General features: G+C 47.2%; 1 protein-coding gene across 1 annotated transcript in view; it reads right to left on the bottom strand.

The window, feature by feature from the left end:
• The window catches only part of PSMB7 (proteasome 20S subunit beta 7), a 161,903-nt gene continuing 139,673 nt past the window's right edge, over positions 1–22,230 (bottom strand). Inside the window, exons 7-8 of the mRNA XM_063935582.1 lie at positions 355–506; positions 1–239 (exon numbers count right to left, since the gene is read on the bottom strand). Coding sequence (XP_063791652.1) covers positions 128–239; positions 355–506 — 264 coding nt within the window. The 3' untranslated portion in view covers positions 1–127. The remainder of the gene's footprint in view (positions 240–354; positions 507–22,230) is intronic.

The following is a 22,230-nucleotide window of genomic DNA, read 5'->3' on the forward strand; positions in this document are numbered from 1 at the left end:
TTCAAGTGAAAAGACAAGTCATATTTTATTCCTTTTTGTAATTAAATCATCAAGGATAAAAGCTTAACACATGTTGATATTTACTACAAATACAGAGATGCGGCAACACCACAGCACGAGTGTGACCTTAGGAAATATCCATAGTTTGCACATTTTCATCCAACACATCCAGGTTGAAATGGGTAATCTTTTCCAATAGAACGCCTGTTGTACCTTTCTTGTACTTGTAGTTTCCGGTCCTGTAAAACAAAAGCCATTCTGGTTCAGTGTGAACTGCTGCTAATGAATAGATCTAAGAGGAGATGGCTGTAGGTCATCTGAGGCAGGACAGTAAGTAGGACTTGGTACACTCACCTCACTCCCTTTTTGTTGGCCAATTCATAAGGACGAATGTAATCCACTTTGTTCTTTGTGATCACACACAGATCAATGTTGCTTCCCGAACCTAAGTCATTAAAGATCCCAGAAGCAATAGCATCTCGTACTAACTCTTTGGCGGCTTCCTCCTGCAAGTACAAAACATGCGTCTCTTGTACTGTGTCACTGTCCGTGCCCTTCCTAGTGCCATTGCTCTCACTCCGTGCCAATCCCAGTACAGTGCCGTTACTCACTCTCTCCATACACCTCCCAGTACAGTGCCGTTACTCACTCTCTCCGTACACATCCCAGTACAGTGCCATTACTCGCCCTCTCCGTACACATCCCAGTACAGTGCCATTACTCGCCCTCTCCGTACACATCCCAGTACAGTGCCATTACTCGCCCTCTCCATACACATCCCAGTACAGTGCCATTACTCGCTCTCTCCATACACCTCCCAGTACAGTGCCGTTACTCACTCTCTCCATACACCTCCCAGTACAGTGCCATTACTCACTCTCTCCATACACCTCCCAGTACAGTGCCATTACTCGCTCTCTCCATACACCTCCCAGTACAGTGCCATTACTCGCCCTCTCCGTACAGTGCCATTACTCGCCCTCTCCGTACACATCCCAGTACAGTGCCATTACTCGCCCTCTCCGTACACATCCCAGTACAGTGCCATTACTCGCCCTCTCCGTACACCTCCCAGTACAGTGCCATTACTCGCCCTCTCCGTACACCTCCCAGTACAGTGCCATTACTCGCCCTCTCCGTACACCTCCCAGTACAGTGCCATTACTCGCCCTCTCCGTACAGTGCCATTACTCGCCCTCTCCGTACACATCCCAGTACAGTGCCATTACTCACCCTCTCCGTACACATCCCAGTAGTGCCATTACTCGCCCTCTCCGTACACATCCCAGTACAGTGCCATTACTCGCTCTCTCCGTACACATCCCAGTACAGTGCCATTACTCACCCTCTCCGTACACATCCCAGTAGTGCCATTACTCGCCCTCTCCGTACACATCCCAGTACAGTGCCATTACTCGCTCTCTCCGTACACATCCCAGTACAGTGCCATTACTCGCTCTCTCCGTACACATCCCAGTACAGTGCCATTACTCGCTCTCTCCGTACACATCCCAGTACAGTGCCATTACTCGCTCTCTCCGTACACATCCCAGTACAGTGCCATTACTCGCCCTCTCCGTACAGTGCCATTACTCGCCCTCTCCATACACATCCCAGTACAGTGCCATTACTCGCCCTCTCCATACACATCCCAGTACAGTGCCATTACTCGCTCTCTCCATACACATCCCAGTACAGTGCCATTACTCACCCTCTCCGTACACATCCCAGTAGTGCCATTACTCGCCCTCTCCGTACAGTGCCATTACTCGCCCTCTCCGTACAGTGCCATTACTCGCCCTCTCCGTACAGTGCCATTACTCGCCCTCTCCGTACACATCCCAGTACAGTGCCATTACTCACCCTCTCCGTACACATCCCAGTAGTGCCATTACTCGCCCTCTCCGTACACATCCCAGTACAGTGCCATTACTCGCCCTCTCCGTACACCTCCCAGTACAGTGCCATTACTCGCCCTCTCCGTACAGTGCCATTACTCGCCCTCTCCGTACACATCCCAGTACAGTGCCATTACTCGCTCTCTCCGTACACATCCCAGTACAGTGCCATTACTCGCTCTCTCCGTACACATCCCAGTACAGTGCCATTACTCGCCCTCTCCGTACAGTGCCATTACTCGCCCTCTCCATACACATCCCAGTACAGTGCCATTACTCGCCCTCTCCATACACATCCCAGTACAGTGCCATTACTCGCTCTCTCCATACACATCCCAGTACAGTGCCATTACTCGCTCTCTCCGTACACATCCCAGTACAGTGCCATTACTCGCCCTCTCCGTACACATCCCAGTACAGTGCCATTACTCGCTCTCTCCGTACACATCCCAGTACAGTGCCATTACTTGCTCTCTCCGTACACATCCCAGTACAGTGCCATTACTCGCTCTCTCCGTACAGTGCCATTACTCGCCCTCTCCATACACATCCCAGTACAGTGCCATTACTCGCTCTCTCCATACACATCCCAGTACAGTGCCGTTACTCGCTCTCTCCATACACATCCCAGTACAGTGCCATTACTCGCCCTCTCCGTACACATCCCAATACAGTGCCATTACTCGCTCTCTCCGTACACATCCCAGTACAGTGCCATTACTCGCCCTCTCCGTACACCTCCCAGTACAGTGCCATTACTCGCCCTCTCCGTACACATCCCAATACAGTGCCATTACTCGCTCTCTCCTTACACATCCCAATACAGTGCCATTACTCGCCCTCTCCGTACACATCCCAATACAGTGCCATTACTCGCTCTCTCCTTACACATCCCAATACAGTGCCATTACTCGCTCTCTCCTACACATCCCAGTACAGTGCCATTACTCGCTCTCTCCGTACACATCCCAGTACAGTGCCATTACTCGCTCTCTCCGTACACATCCCAGTACAGTGCCATTACTCGCCCTCTCCGTACACATCCCAGTACAGTGCCATTACTCGCTCTCTCCGTACACATCCCAGTACAGTGCCATTACTTGCTCTCTCCGTACACATCCCAGTACAGTGCCATTACTCGCTCTCTCCGTACAGTGCCATTACTCGCCCTCTCCATACACATCCCAGTACAGTGCCATTACTCGCTCTCTCCATACACATCCCAGTACAGTGCCGTTACTCGCTCTCTCCATACACATCCCAGTACAGTGCCATTACTCGCCCTCTCCGTACACATCCCAATACAGTGCCATTACTCGCTCTCTCCGTACACATCCCAGTACAGTGCCATTACTCGCCCTCTCCGTACACATCCCAATACAGTGCCATTACTCGCTCTCTCCTTACACATCCCAATACAGTGCCATTACTCGCCCTCTCCGTACACATCCCAATACAGTGCCATTACTCGCTCTCTCCTTACACATCCCAATACAGTGCCATTACTCGCTCTCTCCTACACATCCCAGTACAGTGCCATTACTCGCTCTCTCCGTACACATCCCAGTACAGTGCCATTACTCGCTCTCTCCGTACACATCCCAGTACAGTGCCGTTACTCGCTCTCTCCATACACATCCCAATACAGTGCCATTACTCGCCCTCTCCGTACACATCCCAATACAGTGCCATTACTCGCTCTCTCCTTACACATCCCAATACAGTGCCATTACTCGCTCTCTCCGTACACATCCCAGTACAGTGCCATTACTCGCTCTCTCCGTACACATCCCAGTACAGTGCCATTACTCGCTCTCTCCTACACCTCCCAGTACAGTGCCATTACTCGCTCTCTCCGTACACATCCCAGTACAGTGCCATTACTCGCTCTCTCCGTACACATCCCAGTACAGTGCCATTACTCGCTCTCTCCGTACACATCCCAGTACAGTGCCATTACTCGCTCTCTCCGTACAGTGCCATTACTCACTCTCTCCTACACATCCCAGTACAGTGCCATTACTCGCTCTCTCCGTACACATCCCAGTACAGTGCCATTACTCGCTCTCTCCGTACACATCCCAATACAGTGCCATTACTCGCTCTCTCCGTACACATCCCAGTACAGTGCCATTACTCGCTCTCTCCATACACATCCCAGTACAGTGCCATTACTCGCTCTCTCCGTACAGTGCCATTACTCGCTCTCTCCATACACATCCCAGTACAGTGCCATTACTCGCCCTCTCCGTACACAACCCAGTACAGTGCCATTACTCGCCCTCTCCGTACACATCCCAATACAGTGCCATTACTCGCTCTCTCCATACACATCCCAGTACAGTGCCATTACTCGCTCTCTCCGTACACATCCCAGTACAGTGCCATTACTCGCTCTCTCCGTACACATCCCAGTACAGTGCCATTACTCGCTCTCTCCGTACACATCCCAGTACAGTGCCATTACTCGCTCTCTCCGTACAGTGCCATTACTCGCTCTCTCCATACACATCCCAGTACAGTGCCATTACTCGCCCTCTCCGTACACATCCCAGTACAGTGCCATTACTCGCTCTCTCCGTACACATCCCAGTACAGTGCCATTACTCGCTCTCTCCGTACAGTGCCATTACTCGCCCTCTCCATACACATCCCAGTACAGTGCCATTACTCGCCCTCTCCATACACATCCCAGTACAGTGCCATTACTCGCCCTCTCCATACACATCCCAGTACAGTGCCATTACTCGCCCTCTCCGTACACATCCCAGTACAGTGCCATTACTCGCTCTCTCCTTACACATCCCAATACAGTGCCATTACTCGCTCTCTCCATACACATCCCAGTACAGTGCCATTACTCGCCCTCTCCATACACATCCCAGTACAGTGCCATTACTCGCTCTCTCCGTACAGTGCCATTACCCGCCCTCTCCATACACATCCCAGTACAGTGCCATTACTCGCCCTCTCCATACACATCCCAGTACAGTGCCATTACTCGCCCTCTCCATACACATCCCAGTACAGTGCCATTACTCGCCCTCTCCGTACACATCCCAGTACAGTGCCATTACTCGCTCTCTCCGTACACATCCCAGTACAGTGCCATTACTCGCTCTCTCCATACACATCCCAGTACAGTGCCATTACTCGCTCTCTCCTACACATCCCAGTACAGTGCCATTACTCGCTCTCTCCGTACACATCCCAGTACAGTGCCATTACTCGCTCTCTCCGTACACATCCCAGTACAGTGCCATTACTCGCCCTCTCCATACACATCCCAGTACAGTGCCATTACTTGCTCTCTCCGTACAGTGCCATTACTCGCCCTCTCCATACACATCCCAGTACAGTGCCATTACTCGCTCTCTCCATACACATCCCAGTACAGTGCCATTACTCGCTCTCTCCGTACACATCCCAGTACAGTGCCATTACTCGCTCTCTCCGTACACATCCCAGTACAGTGCCATTACTCGCTCTCTCCGTACAGTGCCATTACTCGCTCTCTCCTACACATCCCAGTACAGTGCCATTACTCGCTCTCTCCGTACACATCCCAGTACAGTGCCATTACTCGCTCTCTCCGTACACATCCCAATACAGTGCCATTACTCGCTCTCTCCGTACACATCCCAGTACAGTGCCATTACTCGCTCTCTCCGTACACATCCCAGTACAGTGCCATTACTCGCTCTCTCCGTACAGTGCCATTACTCGCTCTCTCCATACACATCCCAGTACAGTGCCATTACTCGCCCTCTCCGTACACAACCCAGTACAGTGCCATTACTCGCCCTCTCCGTACACATCCCAATACAGTGCCATTACTCGCTCTCTCCATACACATCCCAGTACAGTGCCATTACTCGCTCTCTCCGTACACATCCCAGTACAGTGCCATTACTCGCTCTCTCCGTACACATCCCAGTACAGTGCCATTACTCGCTCTCTCCGTACACATCCCAGTACAGTGCCATTACTCGCTCTCTCCGTACAGTGCCATTACTCGCTCTCTCCATACACATCCCAGTACAGTGCCATTACTCGCCCTCTCCGTACACATCCCAGTACAGTGCCATTACTCGCTCTCTCCGTACACATCCCAGTACAGTGCCATTACTCGCTCTCTCCGTACAGTGCCATTACTCGCCCTCTCCATACACATCCCAGTACAGTGCCATTACTCGCCCTCTCCATACACATCCCAGTACAGTGCCATTACTCGCCCTCTCCATACACATCCCAGTACAGTGCCATTACTCGCCCTCTCCGTACACATCCCAGTACAGTGCCATTACTCGCTCTCTCCTTACACATCCCAATACAGTGCCATTACTCGCTCTCTCCATACACATCCCAGTACAGTGCCATTACTCGCCCTCTCCATACACATCCCAGTACAGTGCCATTACTCGCTCTCTCCGTACAGTGCCATTACCCGCCCTCTCCATACACATCCCAGTACAGTGCCATTACTCGCCCTCTCCATACACATCCCAGTACAGTGCCATTACTCGCCCTCTCCATACACATCCCAGTACAGTGCCATTACTCGCCCTCTCCGTACACATCCCAGTACAGTGCCATTACTCGCTCTCTCCGTACACATCCCAGTACAGTGCCATTACTCGCTCTCTCCATACACATCCCAGTACAGTGCCATTACTCGCTCTCTCCTACACATCCCAGTACAGTGCCATTACTCGCTCTCTCCGTACACATCCCAGTACAGTGCCATTACTCGCTCTCTCCGTACACATCCCAGTACAGTGCCATTACTCGCCCTCTCCATACACATCCCAGTACAGTGCCATTACTTGCTCTCTCCGTACAGTGCCATTACTCGCTCTCTCCATACACATCCCAGTACAGTGCCATTACTCGCCCTCTCCGTACACATCCCAGTACAGTGCCATTACTCGCTCTCTCCGTACACATCCCAGTACAGTGCCATTACTCGCTCTCTCCGTACAGTGCCATTACTCGCCCTCTCCATACACATCCCAGTACAGTGCCATTACTCGCCCTCTCCATACACATCCCAGTACAGTGCCATTACTCGCCCTCTCCATACACATCCCAGTACAGTGCCATTACTCGCCCTCTCCGTACACATCCCAGTACAGTGCCATTACTCGCTCTCTCCGTACACATCCCAGTACAGTGCCATTACTCGCTCTCTCCTTACACATCCCAATACAGTGCCATTACTCGCTCTCTCCATACACATCCCAGTACAGTGCCATTACTCGCCCTCTCCATACACATCCCAGTACAGTGCCATTACTCGCTCTCTCCGTACAGTGCCATTACTCGCCCTCTCCATACACATCCCAGTACAGTGCCATTACTCGCCCTCTCCATACACATCCCAGTACAGTGCCATTACTCGCCCTCTCCATACACATCCCAGTACAGTGCCATTACTCGCCCTCTCCGTACACATCCCAGTACAGTGCCATTACTCGCTCTCTCCGTACACATCCCAGTACAGTGCCATTACTCGCTCTCTCCTTACACATCCCAATACAGTGCCATTACTCGCTCTCTCCATACACATCCCAGTACAGTGCCATTACTCGCTCTCTCCGTACAGTGCCATTACTCGCCCTCTCCATACACATCCCAGTACAGTGCCATTACTCGCTCTCTCCTACACATCCCAGTACAGTGCCATTACTCGCTCTCTCCGTACACATCCCAGTACAGTGCCATTACTCGCCCTCTCCGTACACATCCCAGTACAGTGCCATTACTCGCCCTCTCCGTACACATCCCAGTACAGTGCCATTACTCGCCCTCTCCGTACACATCCCAGTACAGTGCCATTACTCGCTCTCTCCGTACACATCCCAGTACAGTGCCATTACTCGCCCTCTCCGTACACATCCCAGTACAGTGCCATTACTCGCTCTCTCCGTACACATCCCAGTACAGTGCCATTACTCGCTCTCTCCGTACACATCCCAGTACAGTGCCATTACTCGCTCTCTCCGTACACATCCCAATACAGTGCCATTACTCGCTCTCTCCGTACACATCCCAGTACAGTGCCATTACTCGCTCTCTCCGTACACATCCCAGTGCAGTGCCATTACTCGCCCTCTCCGTACACATCCCAGTGCAGTGCCATTACTCGCCCTCTCCGTACACATCCCAGTACAGTGCCATTACTCGCCCTCTCCGTACACATCCCAGTGCAGTGCCATTACTCGCCCTCTCCGTACACATCCCAGTACAGTGCCATTACTCGCCCTCTCCGTACACATCCCAGTGCAGTGCCATTACTCGCCCTCTCCGTACACATCCCAGTGCAGTGCCATTACTCGCCCTCTCCGTACACATCCAAGTACAGTGCCATTACTCGCCCTCTCCGTACACATCACAGTACAGTGCCATTACTCGCTCTCTCCGTACACATCCCAGTACAGTGCCATTACTCGCTCTCTCCGTACACATCCCAGTACAGTGCCATTACTCGCTCTCTCCGTACACATCCCAGTACAGTGCCATTACTCGCTCTCTCCGTACACATCCCAGTACAGTGCCATTACTCGCTCTCTCCGTACACATCCCAGTACAGTGCCATTACTCGCTCTCTCCGTACACATCCCAGTACAGTGCCATTACTCGCTCTCTCCGTACACATCCCAGTACAGTGCCATTACTCGCTCTCTCCGTACACATCCCAATACAGTGCCATTACTCGCCCTCTCCGTACACATCCCAGTACAGTGCCATTACTCGCTCTCTCCGTACACATCCCAGTACAGTGCCATTACTCGCTCTCTCCGTACACATCCCAGTGCAGTGCCATTACTCGCCCTCTCCGTACACATCCCAGTGCAGTGCCATTACTCGCCCTCTCCGTACACATCCCAGTACAGTGCCATTACTCGCCCTCTCCGTACACATCCCAGTACAGTGCCATTACTCGCCCTCTCCGTACACATCCCAGTACAGTGCCATTACTTGCTCTCTCCGTACAGTGCCATTACTCGCCCTCTCCATACACATCCCAGTACAGTGCCATTACTCGCTCTCTCCATACACATCCCAGTACAGTGCCATTACTCGCCCTCTCCATACACATCCCAGTACAGTGCCATTACTCGCCCTCTCCATACACATCCCAGTACAGTGCCATTACTCGCCCTCTCCATACACATCCCAGTACAGTGCCATTACTCGCTCTCTCCGTACAGTGCCATTACTCGCCCTCTCCATACACATCCCAGTACAGTGCCATTACTCGCTCTCTCCGTACACATCCCAGTGCAGTGCCATTACTCGCTCTCTCCATACACATCCCAGTACAGTGCCATTACTCGCCCTCTCCCTACACATCCCAGTACAGTGCCATTACTCGCTCTCTCCGTACACATCCCAGTACAGTGCCATTACTCGCTCTCTCCGTACACATCCCAGTACAGTGCCATTACTCGCCCTCTCCGTACACATCCCAGTACAGTGCCATTACTCGCCCTCTCCGTACACATCCCAGTACAGTGCCATTACTTGCTCTCTCCGTACAGTGCCATTACTCGCCCTCTCCATACACATCCCAGTACAGTGCCATTACTCGCTCTCTCCATACACATCCCAGTACAGTGCCATTACTCGCCCTCTCCATACACATCCCAGTACAGTGCCATTACTCGCCCTCTCCATACACATCCCAGTACAGTGCCATTACTCGCCCTCTCCATACACATCCCAGTACAGTGCCATTACTCGCTCTCTCCGTACACATCCCAGTGCAGTGCCATTACTCGCTCTCTCCATACACATCCCAGTACAGTGCCATTACTCGCCCTCTCCCTACACATCCCAGTACAGTGCCATTACTCGCTCTCTCCGTACACATCCCAGTACAGTGCCATTACTCGCTCTCTCCGTACACATCCCAGTACAGTGCCATTACTCGCCCTCTCCGTACACATCCTAGTACAGTGCCATTACTCGCTCTCTCCGTACACATCCCAGTACAGTGCCATTACTCGCTCTCTCCGTACACATCACAGTACAGTGCCATTACTCGCTCTCTCCGTACACATCCCAGTACAGTGCCATTACTCGCTCTCTCCGTACACATCCCAATACAGTGCCATTACTCGCTCTCTCCGTACACATCCCAGTACAGTGCCATTACTCGCTCTCTCCGTACACATCCCAGTACAGTGCCATTACTCGCTCTCTCCGTACACATCCCAGTACAGTGCCATTACTCGCCCTCTCCGTACACATGCCAGTACAGTGCCATTACTCGCTCTCTCCGTACACATCCCAATACAGTGCCATTACTCGCCCTCTCCGTACACATCCCAGTACAGTGCCATTACTCGCTCTCTCCATACACATCCCAGTACAGTGCCATTACTCGCTCTCTCCGTACACATCCCAGTACAGTGCCATTACTCGCTCTCTCCGTACACATCCCAATACAGTGCCATTACTCGCTCTCTCCGTACACATCCCAGTACAGTGCCATTACTCGCTCTCTCCGTACACATCCCAGTACAGTGCCATTACTCGCCCTCTCCGTACACATGCCAGTACAGTGCCATTACTCGCTCTCTCCGTACACATCCCAATACAGTGCCATTACTCGCCCTCTCCGTACACATCCCAGTACAGTGCCATTGCTCTCTCCGTACACATCCCAGTACAGTGCCATTACTCGCCCTCTCCGTACACATCCCAGTACAGTGCCATTACTCGCCCTCTCCGTACACATCCCAATACAGTGCCATTACTCGCTCTCTCCGTACACATCCCAGTACAGTGCCATTACTCGCCCTCTCCGTACACATCCCAGTACAGTGCCATTACTCGCTCTATCCGTACACATCCCAATACAGTGCCATTACACGTTCAGGTCCCTTGTTTAAAAAGTGATTGAACTATTAAACAGTGAGAGAACATACTGTATATAGGTTACTGATCTTAAAGAATTCCACAATGTACACTAGGATGAAAACAGCAGATATTAATCTCTCCAAACACCTTATAATAAATAACATGTCTTAAGGACCCTACACACTGGGTATTATCGCGAGGTGCCCAATGGCCGACTGTCGACACGGGGGGTGGGGGTGGTTGAGTGAAGATTCTTCACTCCCCCGTCACGCGGCCCCAGAGCCCTGCATGCTAATATGGACGAGATTGTCCATACTGGCATGCTTGTATGAATGACCTGGCACCAACGATGAATGAGCAAGGGGCCACGTTGATGCATACACAATGAAATATATGAACGATATCTCGTACATTAACAACCAGATCGTTCTTATCTTTCAGTGTAATCACTAAGTGTGTAGGGCCCATTAGGTACCCTAATCTGTTATTTGTAGGTAACAAATGTGTGTGTGAATCATTCATGCACTTTTTATGTAGCTACATTGATGTCTGAAGCACCAGATGTGATCATTATTGTCAGGAGATGGTATTGATCCACTAGAAAGTAGCATTACTCTTCATGAATTCTGTCGCTATGTATGAAACTCTGCTGTGCTTTTATCATTAGAACACCATCCACCCTCTGATAGAGTGTATTCTGCTAGTCTCTGCTACAAGATAACATCGCTCACACACGTTGCAGCCTGGTATTCAGACTGCTCCTGCAAAGCGCTTCCTGTTTGCTGGTTCCTTTAGATAACATGGACTTTCTTAAATGCTTCAGGGACGATGGTTTAATAGAAAAGAATACATTTCAAGTTAAGAATTTAGTTTTTATATATTGACTTATTTAGGTTTAATTATACAGGTTGAGTATCCCTTATCCAAAATGCTTGGGACCAGAAGTATTTTGGATATCGGATTTTTCTGTATTTTGGAATAATTGCATACCATAATGAGATATCATGGTGATAGGACCTAAATCTAAGCACATAATGCATTTATGTTACATATACACCTTGTACACACAGCCTGAAGGTCATTTAATACAATATTTTTTATAACTTTGTGCATTAAACAAAGTGTGTCTACATTCACACAATTCATTTATGTTTCATATACACCTTATACACACAGCCTGAAGGTCATTTAATACAATATTTTTTATAACTTTGTGTATTAAACAAAGTTTGTGTACATTGAGCCATCAGAAAACAAAGGTTTCACTATTTCTGACTCACTCAAAAAATTCCGTATTTCGGAATATTTGGATATGGGATACTCAACCTGTATAGCCAAACTTCAAAAAGTTTTGCAATTAAAAATAACTTAAGTAAATGTTGACCTATGTGCCAGTTAGGGTGCCCAATCCCAAAAATGGGGATTGGAGCTTCCAATCCTGGGATTCAGGCCCTTGCTATTTTTAAAGCTGGGCAGCATCTAAGTTGGTTCAGCATATGGCTCAGACGCTGGCCTGCCCCCGGCTGTGTGCACTGCGCAGCGTGATGCGTTAGTGGTCATGCTGCACAGCACAGCTCAAGCCGGATTGCCCGCACCCACCGCCCGCCGCCCAGACCCGCTGACAGCCAGACCTTGAGGGGGAAGAGGTTTTTTGTTTCCTTTTTTTCCCCTAGCCAATCCCTGGTATCCCAGGATTGACCGTTTTTCAATCCCGAGCTTTCCTAGTGCCAGTATCCCTGAAGCTACTTTTCTGTGCTGCCACACCCAGAGTAACTCCCCTCCTAGGAGGAAACCTGTGGAAATATTCACAACTATTTTTAAATTGTTTAACTACCAAACCACAGCACCCAAACCTAAAAACACGTTGCAATTGAAAGCCTTACAAGTCACCAAACGGGAGGCAGAAACGCCGTCTAGGCAGCGCTGTTCAAGGTACGGTAACTTGGGTTTATTTTACATTTACAGTTGAACAATTACTAATATACTGCATAGTCAACATTACTCTGTATACAGTAAATAATTTATTATACATATATACACACATATGTATGTATATAAACATCACAGCAGCATCACTCATGTACATACATATTGTACAACTTATGCAAGGCTTTTATTGGAAAATAAAATAAAATCTGGCGCTGCATTATAGCGATACCTAGTACTTCTATTTGCATACAGGGATCCCTGACGAAGGTTTAAAAAAGTGGTTCTCAAACTTTATTGAATCACGGCGCCCTAGAGGATCAGAATTATTTTCACGGCACCCCTAGGCCAAAGGTTTCTTATTGAGAAATTTAGAAAGAAATACAGGTCGAGTATCCCATATCCAAATATTCCGAAATACGGACTTTTTTGAGAGAGACTGAGATAGTGAAACCTTTGTTTTTTGATGGCTCAATGTACACAAACTTTGTTTAATACTCAGTTATTAAAAATATTGTATTAAATGACTTTCAGGCTGTGTGCATAAGATGTATATGAAACATAAATGAATTGTGTGAATGTACACACACTTTGTTTAATGCACAAAGTTATAAAAAATATTGGCTAAAATGACCTTCAGGCTGTGTGTATAAGGTGTATATGTAACATAAATGCATTCTGTGCTTAGACTTAGGTCCCATCGCTATGATATCTCATTATGGTATGCAATTATTCCAAAATACGGAAAAATCCGATATCCAAAATACCTCTGGTCCAAAGCATTTTGGATAAGGGATACTCAACCTGTATTAAATTAAGTAAATTTTGTGTATATGCCATCCTTGACAACAGTTGCTTCTGTTTGTCCACATTTTATGACTGGCAGCCACCAGCGCTGCTTTTCGCCTATTACATGGACCATAAATAATTTGACTTGGTCCTGGCCCACCACCCCAGGGCACCCCTGCAAATGTCCCGAAGCACCCCAAGGTGCCACGGCACACAGTTTGAGAACCACTGGTTTAAAAAAAACAAAATGTTGGACCTACACCTTTAATAAGTTGTACAATATGTATGTACACAAGTGCTGATGTGATGTTATCTGAACTTTCTTTGGAGGGCACGCTGGGTTTACTACTGTGTGTGTATCCTATATAATAAACGGCTAACTCTGCTCCTCACCTCTATGGGGGGATTCAAGTATATTGCGCATCAGCGGCCAAATGATGGTGCCTGATAGAGCAATTCAAATGTGGGCATGCACATCCGCCAGTGCAGACATTACTGTTATGTTGTTTTGCTGTCATATTGACCTGCTGGTAATATACAGATGGGTCCACGGTTATCTTGGGTAGTTTGCTGCGCCTAGGCACAACATGGTTGATTAACATAAACCCTTCATCTAGTGTACTCAGCTGCAATACAATACAGAGAACAATACAGCAGGGGATTAAGTCACTATAGCAGGGGATTAAGTCCAACTGCCCAGTCTCAGTTAATCCTATTAAAGGTCAAGATAAACATGGACCCATCTGTATATGTGTGTGTGTATGTGTGTATATATATATATATATATATATATATATATATATATATATATATATATGTATATATGTATATATATATATATATATATATACACACACACACACACACACTGTACATACTGTACATACACCACATTTTTCACCATACAAACTACATTTGATATCGTTTCACATAAGCTTTAGACCAGCACTGGATTGTAGCAATACCTAACCAGCAAAGTCCTGCTATTTGCATACAGGTAGGAGCTGCCTGCACATCACTATTCCTCGCCTCTTACAGACAAATGGCATGCATGTAATTAAAGAGGAGAAAGTTTTGGAGAAAATAACTGGGCCTGTGAGTAGTTTACAGCTGCAAAGTCCAAAGTACCTGGGAATATGTTCCCCTTGGGTCTGTGCTGCTTCTTAAATGAGATTACAATAAGAGTGATGTACGGTAAGACGAGTCAGCTGTGACAAGCAGCTCTTTATAGAGCTATCTGTTTGCTTCCATCACTGCATCACACAATGTGTCCCCGGGCTCCAATGTGCGCAGCCATTTACCAGCCGATGACAAATGGCCGGCACTTGGAGGAGGCAGGAGAGAGGTCCAGATCAGTCACCGCAGCTGTGGCATGCGGCTGGTGGTGGCCTGAACAGCCCCAGAGTTCATTAAACTGACCGCTAATGGTTCTCTCAAGAAGTGCCAAAGGAGTACTCCAGTAAGGGCAAAAATAAACATGTCAGGCTGGATGGGCAATCCGAAATAGTGTTTGATAAATTATTTATAACGCACACAATTGTCTGCATTTAATATCGGAGGCTGCTAGCTGCATCTTTAAAAGATGATTTATGTGCCGTAATGCTATTAAACTTTATATGGGCCCTCGGCTGGCCATAAAGTCTGCAGAGATTTAGAGAATGAGCTTTAAACTGTCGAGGCCTGCTTGATGGCAGACGTGGGGCTGTATTAAATCTTAGCTTTAAGCCGGCTGTCACGAGTGAGGCGGTTCTGTGCAGGATCGGGTGCTGATGGATTACCTTGATGGGCCTTTTATGATTCAGCTATTGAAGGAGGGCTGCCGTGGATGTTGTGCTTCTACCATAGGCAGGTTAGAAGCATTTGCAGAGGCCAGTAAACACTGGAGTACGCAGAGAACTCCTTCTGCCAGGTGGCCGTGCAGTAATTTGCCAGCAACATTCATCTTAAGCACTGGTAATATTATACAGTAAATACAGTGCTGACTGGGTGTTAATGGGGAGGCTTCAATTATGTCCGTGCCATAAAGAACATGTGAATTACAGAAGAAAAATATGAACGTTTTGGTGGCCTACTAAATAAATGCCTTAGAGGATTGACCACTTGGGCAGTCTGGAAACCAAAGCGCCCGATTACAGGTCGCCATCTTACCACTTCATAAAGATTATTTTATTAAGCTCACAAGAACACATTGCAGGATTATATATAGAGAGAAAATGTGATATATTGACTAATGTGATACTGATGCTGCGGAGAAAGACCCAGCCTGAAGTCACCAGCAATGCGCAGGACCAGCAAGGGGTTAATCAGCTTCTGTAGGTGTACAGTGAGAAAATAAACTGCTTTTAGCAGACTGAAACCTGGTAATTATAAGAGGGACCAAGTGACAGGACACAGGGCTCTGTCAGGATGATAATAAATGACTTGTGTTTGCCAAATGACCACTTACAGCTGCGGATCAGCTTGGTTTCTATCTGAGGGCAATTAAGTTTACACAGGGGGATATGGAGAGCTGTGTTACAGCCGACATGATATAGAAGAGGGGAGGGGGGCTGTATGTCCCTCCTATGGACTGGATGCCTTCAGCCTGCTCAATATTACATATTTTAAAGCGGGTCAGAGGACCTATGAAAAATGTTAATGCAAATACATCACCATAAAGCAAACAGAACACAGCGCAATGTAAATACAGCCTCTATAAACACAATACTGCGCCACTGGCGGCTGTAGCCTACTGCAATCAGTCTGTTTACACGCCGTGGTTACAGCTCCTTGTGGGACAGAGTGGGGATCTCACACTCCACGCAGGCAGACACCCGCTTCCCCAGAAGCACCTCACACATGCAATGAAACATGTTAATATTTCACTGCAGCACAGAAGCAGCCGAGGTATAAATTCAGCATCTGTTGTCTGCAGGGTGACGAGTCCCCGTAGAGAAACGCTCACTTTGTAATTGAGTTCTATACTGAATTAATCAGCAGTTTATCTTTCCTAGTAAAAGAATGTAAATCCAGGTTAGCATCGCAGACATTAACTATTCATTTATGCCAAATACCCTGCCAAAAGATAAAACATATAGGGCTCTAAACCACTCGCTGGATTGAAGGGAAGTGTAATATACTGTCCCATCCTTGAGAGTAGCCAGTGGCCACCCCGTCTCATCATCGCTGCGCAGGCTGGATGCAGAAGCACATTGTGGCTGGTGCAGAGCTAAGTACAAGTCTGTTTGCAGAGCATGTGTTATGTGTTATGTGTTTTGACACACGGAACATGCTGCAGGACAGTGCACACGAAAGCACGGGCATTGTACAGCCGTGTGCATCTCAAGCACGTGCACTTACACCTGGGCATTCTCACATAGGTAATGTGTGTGTCAAGGCAAGTGTAGGCTGTGAGTAATACAGATGTGCCACCTAATATAGGACTGCTGAGGGCTGGTAGGAAACCAAGACCCGGATTTCGCAAAGCTTGGAAAGAGAAAGTGCCAGCCAATCAGCATCTTTTACAGGCTGTTTAAAAAATGGCAGAGATGAGTGGTTAGTACTTTCTCTCTCTCCAAGCTTTGATACATCTGGACCTAACTGTACACATGTAAGGGCCCCCGCAAAGAGCAAACAGTGTTGCATACAGTAGGGATCTGCTATCTTGCAGAGTCTGTCACTCTACAATGAAACCTCTACAGGTCAGATATCACTGGAAGATGATGGAATACTTCCTAAGCTTTTCTGCAACAAGATTAGCACTGGCCAAATAAGGACCATTGCTTTATATAACGAAGAAACTCTCCAACACACTTCCCCCGCCAAGGCAATGCCGCCTTTAATTAGTATAGGAACGTCATTAACATTTACTCATATAACGCTAATATATTCCATTGCGCTTTACAATTGCAAAATGAATCTATCGGCCCATGAGAAATTGACTTTACATATTCATATTGATTGATTGTCTTAACGAGAGGGGTTATTAGATCTTACTTATTACTGTGAAATTATTAGATATTAATGTTGCTGGGTTTTTCATTAGCTCAGTCTAAGCCCTTAACAACACACTGCTAAGTCATTACCCACACAACGTTACAGCAAATGAAAGATGGGTAACCCTGGCAGCTCCTGCCATTGCATGACCTGTGACACTCGCCTAGGAAAGGTATAGCAGATCATTTAGCAACACCCTATGAACTCTGCTTCACCAAGTACGGGAGGAATAAAAGATGCGTCAGGGATAACGTCCACAGAAAAAAAAAAAATGACCGTAGACTATAAACCCAGCAACGCAAATAGAGTGGGAACTACCATGTCAGAACTTGCATCGCTGCTATAGAACAGTAGTTCTCAACCATTAGAATTACACACGTTGCATCCTGGTAATAATTAGATACATCGTAAAATCAGTATCCTAGGGACCCCCCCCCCTTCAAAAAAAAAAAATCACAGAAGCGTCCAGGTAACAAAAAGAGGTTCATCTCTGTAACAGAAAGCATATGTAGACTATACTGTAGTTTATTGGTTCACATTTCTCATAAATTGTCATGTGTGAGAAATAAATATGGTACAATTAATTCTACTGTCTTTTAAATCGTGTATATAGCACATGTATTGCTTTATATACAGTATAGTGACACCAAAACATTTTATAGAGGAGCAACTATACCCATTACAAAAGCTTGCTGTACAAATTTAGGGGGGAAAAATTACGCAAATTGTCTGGCAGAGGACACCCAGGTGGATAATGACCCTATGGGGGGTATTCAATTAATTGCAATTTTTTCGAATGGCAGTAATTCGACACAGGACATTCAATTGTGTTTTTTTTTTAAAATCTATTTTCGCCCATGCAGTTTCACTTTTTTTTTTGTCAAACCGGCATGGGCGAAAATTGCCCCAAAAACGGACGAAAACGCCCACGAATTCGCCAAAGTACGCGTATCAGTGGCAAAGTCACCAATACTTGTGGTTTTCTCAAGTGCCAGATTTTTTTGACCCGTTGAAAGAACGGCATGGGCATTGAATAGGTCGAATGTAAATTCAACCTAACAGGCGAAAAGTGCCCAAGTGAATACACCTATGACTGTTAAATACATCTATTAGGCTACCTGGGAAAATGCATAATCATCTTTTCCTAGAAACTTTGTTAATGTTTTCTGGAACTGTAAGAAAGACAATACGGCGCCAGCCCTCCACTGACAATTCCAGAAGAATCAGCAAGAGATAGGAGTCGATATGAAGATGTAAAGGCTGCGCGCAGGCCGAGCTGGGAGCCTCTCCTTGGGTCAGATCTATAGCTGCCCACATGACAAATGAATGCAGCTCTGCAGTGGATGTCATGGCTTCAGAGGCTTTAAAAGACTGCAAGGCCTTCAGAAGTGAAGCTGCTCTGGTCTTTGGCAATCCATAAGTGTTTCTCCAGAGGCCGCCGCTCGTGCCTCTGTGAAATATGACTCCATAAATCAGTCTGGAAAAGTGGCACTCGTGTACTTCGCCATCTATCACTGCAGTGAAAGCTTCCAGGCAGGGCCAATATAGTGGAAAGCTCGTCACATTTGGCATTGACAAAGTACGTGCTACTTACATATGAGATGTGCTAAAACTAGAGAGGAAAAAAAGAACTCTTAAAAAAAAAGGAAAAACACTTCCTGCTGGTGTTAGCACGCTTTAGGCAGTGGCAGGAGCTGTAGCAGATCATCTTCAAAAGGCAGAAAGCCAAAGCTCTTGCAACCTGCAGAAATTGGCTAAGCCTGTAGCCCTCAGCTCCTTTAAGTTGAAACATCTTCAAAGTCTTGCTACGTAACTGTGGGGCACAGCAGCTGCCACCCCAGATTTCATTCTATCTGCTCTTGGCAGCTCTCTACTCTAGGAAATGAACAGAAGAGGAGAGGATAGAGCGCAGAGGGAGAGCGCAAGTAGACATGGAAAATAGAATCCATGGCAGAGAGTGAGAGAAATGCGAGGAAGGGGGGGATCTTAAATGAAAACTCAAAACGGCCTAAGAAGGAGCAATCAGAGGAGGTTAGCGAGTGGCAGGCGTATGAAAAATTAATTGATGAGCAACAATAAAGAGATTGCAGGTGGCGCTAAAAGGAAAGGGAAGAAGAGTGAACTACAAGAGAGCTTAGGACCAAAACAGGACAGGAAAGACAAAATAGGAGTGAGCGATGGTAAGGTGAGCGACCAACGGGGGTGCTAACAGGACATATGTACAACTCTGTGTACACTTTGTGGCACTCTGTAATATATATATATATATATATATATATATATATATATATATATATATATATATATATATATATATATATATATATTAGATACTACCACACCATGAGGCTCCAACTGGGGCTTATGTTGTAGAAGAAACCAGCACTCCTTCAATATCCAAAAAACGTTTTTATGCCATTTTAAATGATATGACAAACTTTTTGATGCAAAGCAGCAGCTTAGAAATACAGTTCCATCAATAGTACATGTCTTACATATCATGAGTCAAATTGATTTGTCCCTGAAGACGGGGCGCAGTCCCCGAAACGGCGTAGGACCGGATTAAAGACTTTTTAACTTTATATCAAGTCTGCTGAATGCCGCTGATTCTTTTGCTTATATATATTAGAGATGAGCGGGTTCAGTTCCTCGGGATCCGAACCCACCCCCCCCGAACTTCACCCATTTTACACGGTACCGAGGCAGCCTCGGACATTCCCGCCTTGCTCGGTTAACCCGAGCGCGCCTGAACGTCATCATCCCGCTGTCGGATTCTCGCGAGATTCGTATTCTATATAAGGAGCCGCGCGTCGCCGTCATTTTCACTCGTGCTTTGGAGATGATAGCGAGAGGACGTGGCTGTGTTCTCTCAGTTTCTGTGCCAAGTGTGCTGCAAATATCTGTGCTCAGTGTGCTGCAAATATCTACGTTCGCTGTCTGAAAAACGCTCCATATCTGTGCTGCATTGAGTATATAGTAGGAGGACAGTGCAGAATTTTGCTGACCACCAGCATATATATAGCAGTACGGTACAGTAGTCCATTGCTCTACCTCTGTGTCGTCAAGTATACTATCCATCCATACCTGTGCTACGTTTTAGTTGTGCGCAGTATATAGGAGGACAGTGCAAAATTTTGCTGACCACCAGTATATAAATAACAAATCCTAGATCTGAATGAATGAAATATTCTTATTAAATACTTTGTTCTATACATAGTTGAATGTGCTGACAACAAAATCACACAAAAATTATCAATGGAAATCAAATTTATTAACCCATGGAGGTCTGGATTTGGAGTCACCCTCAAAATTAAAGTGGAAAAACACACTACAGGCTGATTCAACTCTAATGTAATGTCCTTAAAACAAGTCAAAATGAGGCTCAATAGTGTGTGTGGCCTCCACGTGCCTGTATGAACTCTCTACAACCCACACAAGTGGCTCAGGTAGTGCAGCTCATCCAGGATGGCACATCAATGCGAGCTGTGGCAAGAAGGTTTGCTGTGTCTGTCAGCGTAGTGTCCAGAGCATGGGGGCGCTACCAGGAGACAGGCCAGTACATCAGGAGACGTGGAGGAGGCCGTAGGAGGGCAACAACCCAGCAGCAGGACCGCTACCTCCGCCTTTGTGCAATGAGGAACAAGAGGAGCACTGCCAGAGCCCTGCAAAATGACCTCCAGCAAGCCACAAATGTGCATGTGTCTACTCAAACGATCAGAAACAGACTCCATGAGGGTGGTATGAGGGCCCGACGTCCACAGGTGGGGGTTGTGCTTACAGCCCAACACCGTGCAGGACATTTGGCATTTGACAGAGAACACCAAGATTGGCAAATTCGCCACTGGCGCCCTGTGCTTCACAGATGAAAGCAGGTTCTAACTGAGCACATGTGACAGACGTGACAGAGTCTGGAGACGCCAAGGAGAATGTTCTGCTGCCTGCAACATCCTCCAGCATGACCGGTTTGGTTGTGGGTCAGTAATGGTGTGGGGTGGCATTTCTTTGGGGGGCAGCACAGCCCTCCATGTGCTCGCCAGAGGTAGCCTGGCTGCCATTAGGTACCGAGATGAGATCCTCAGACCCCTTGTGAGACCATATGCTGGTGCGGTTGGCCCTGGGTTCCTCCTAATGCAAGACAATGCTAGACCTCATGTGGCTGGAGTGTGTCAGCAGTTACTGCAAGATGAAGGCATTGATGCTATGGACTGGCCCGCCCGTTCCCCAGACCTGAATCCAATTGAACACATCTGGGACATCATGTCTCGCTCCATCCATTGCAGCACAGACTGTCCAGGAGTTGGCGGATGCTTTAGTCCAGGTCTGGGAAGAGATCCCTGAGGAGACCATCCGCCACCTCATCAGGAGCATGCCCAGGCGTTGTAGGGAGGTCATACAGGCACGTGGAGGACACACACACTAAAAAGCCTCATTTTGACTTTTTTAAGGACATTACATCAAAGTTGGCTCAGCCTGTAGTGTGTTTTTCCACTTTAATTTTGAGGGTGACTCCAAATCCAGACCTCCATGGGTTAATAAATTTGATTTCCATTGATCATTTTTGTGTGATTTTGTTGTCAGCACATTCAACTATGTAAAGAACAAAGTATTTAATAAGAATATTTTATTCATTCAGATCTAGGATGTGTTATTTTACTGTTCCCTTTATTTTTTTGAGGTGTGTGTGTGTGTGTGTGTGTGTGTGTGTGTGTGTATATGTATGTATATATATATATATATATATATATATATATATATATATAGAGAGAGAGAGAGA

This window comes from Pseudophryne corroboree, chromosome 8 (assembly GCF_028390025.1).
Source record: "Pseudophryne corroboree isolate aPseCor3 chromosome 8, aPseCor3.hap2, whole genome shotgun sequence".
In the NCBI taxonomy this organism is placed as follows: domain Eukaryota; kingdom Metazoa; phylum Chordata; class Amphibia; order Anura; family Myobatrachidae; genus Pseudophryne; species Pseudophryne corroboree.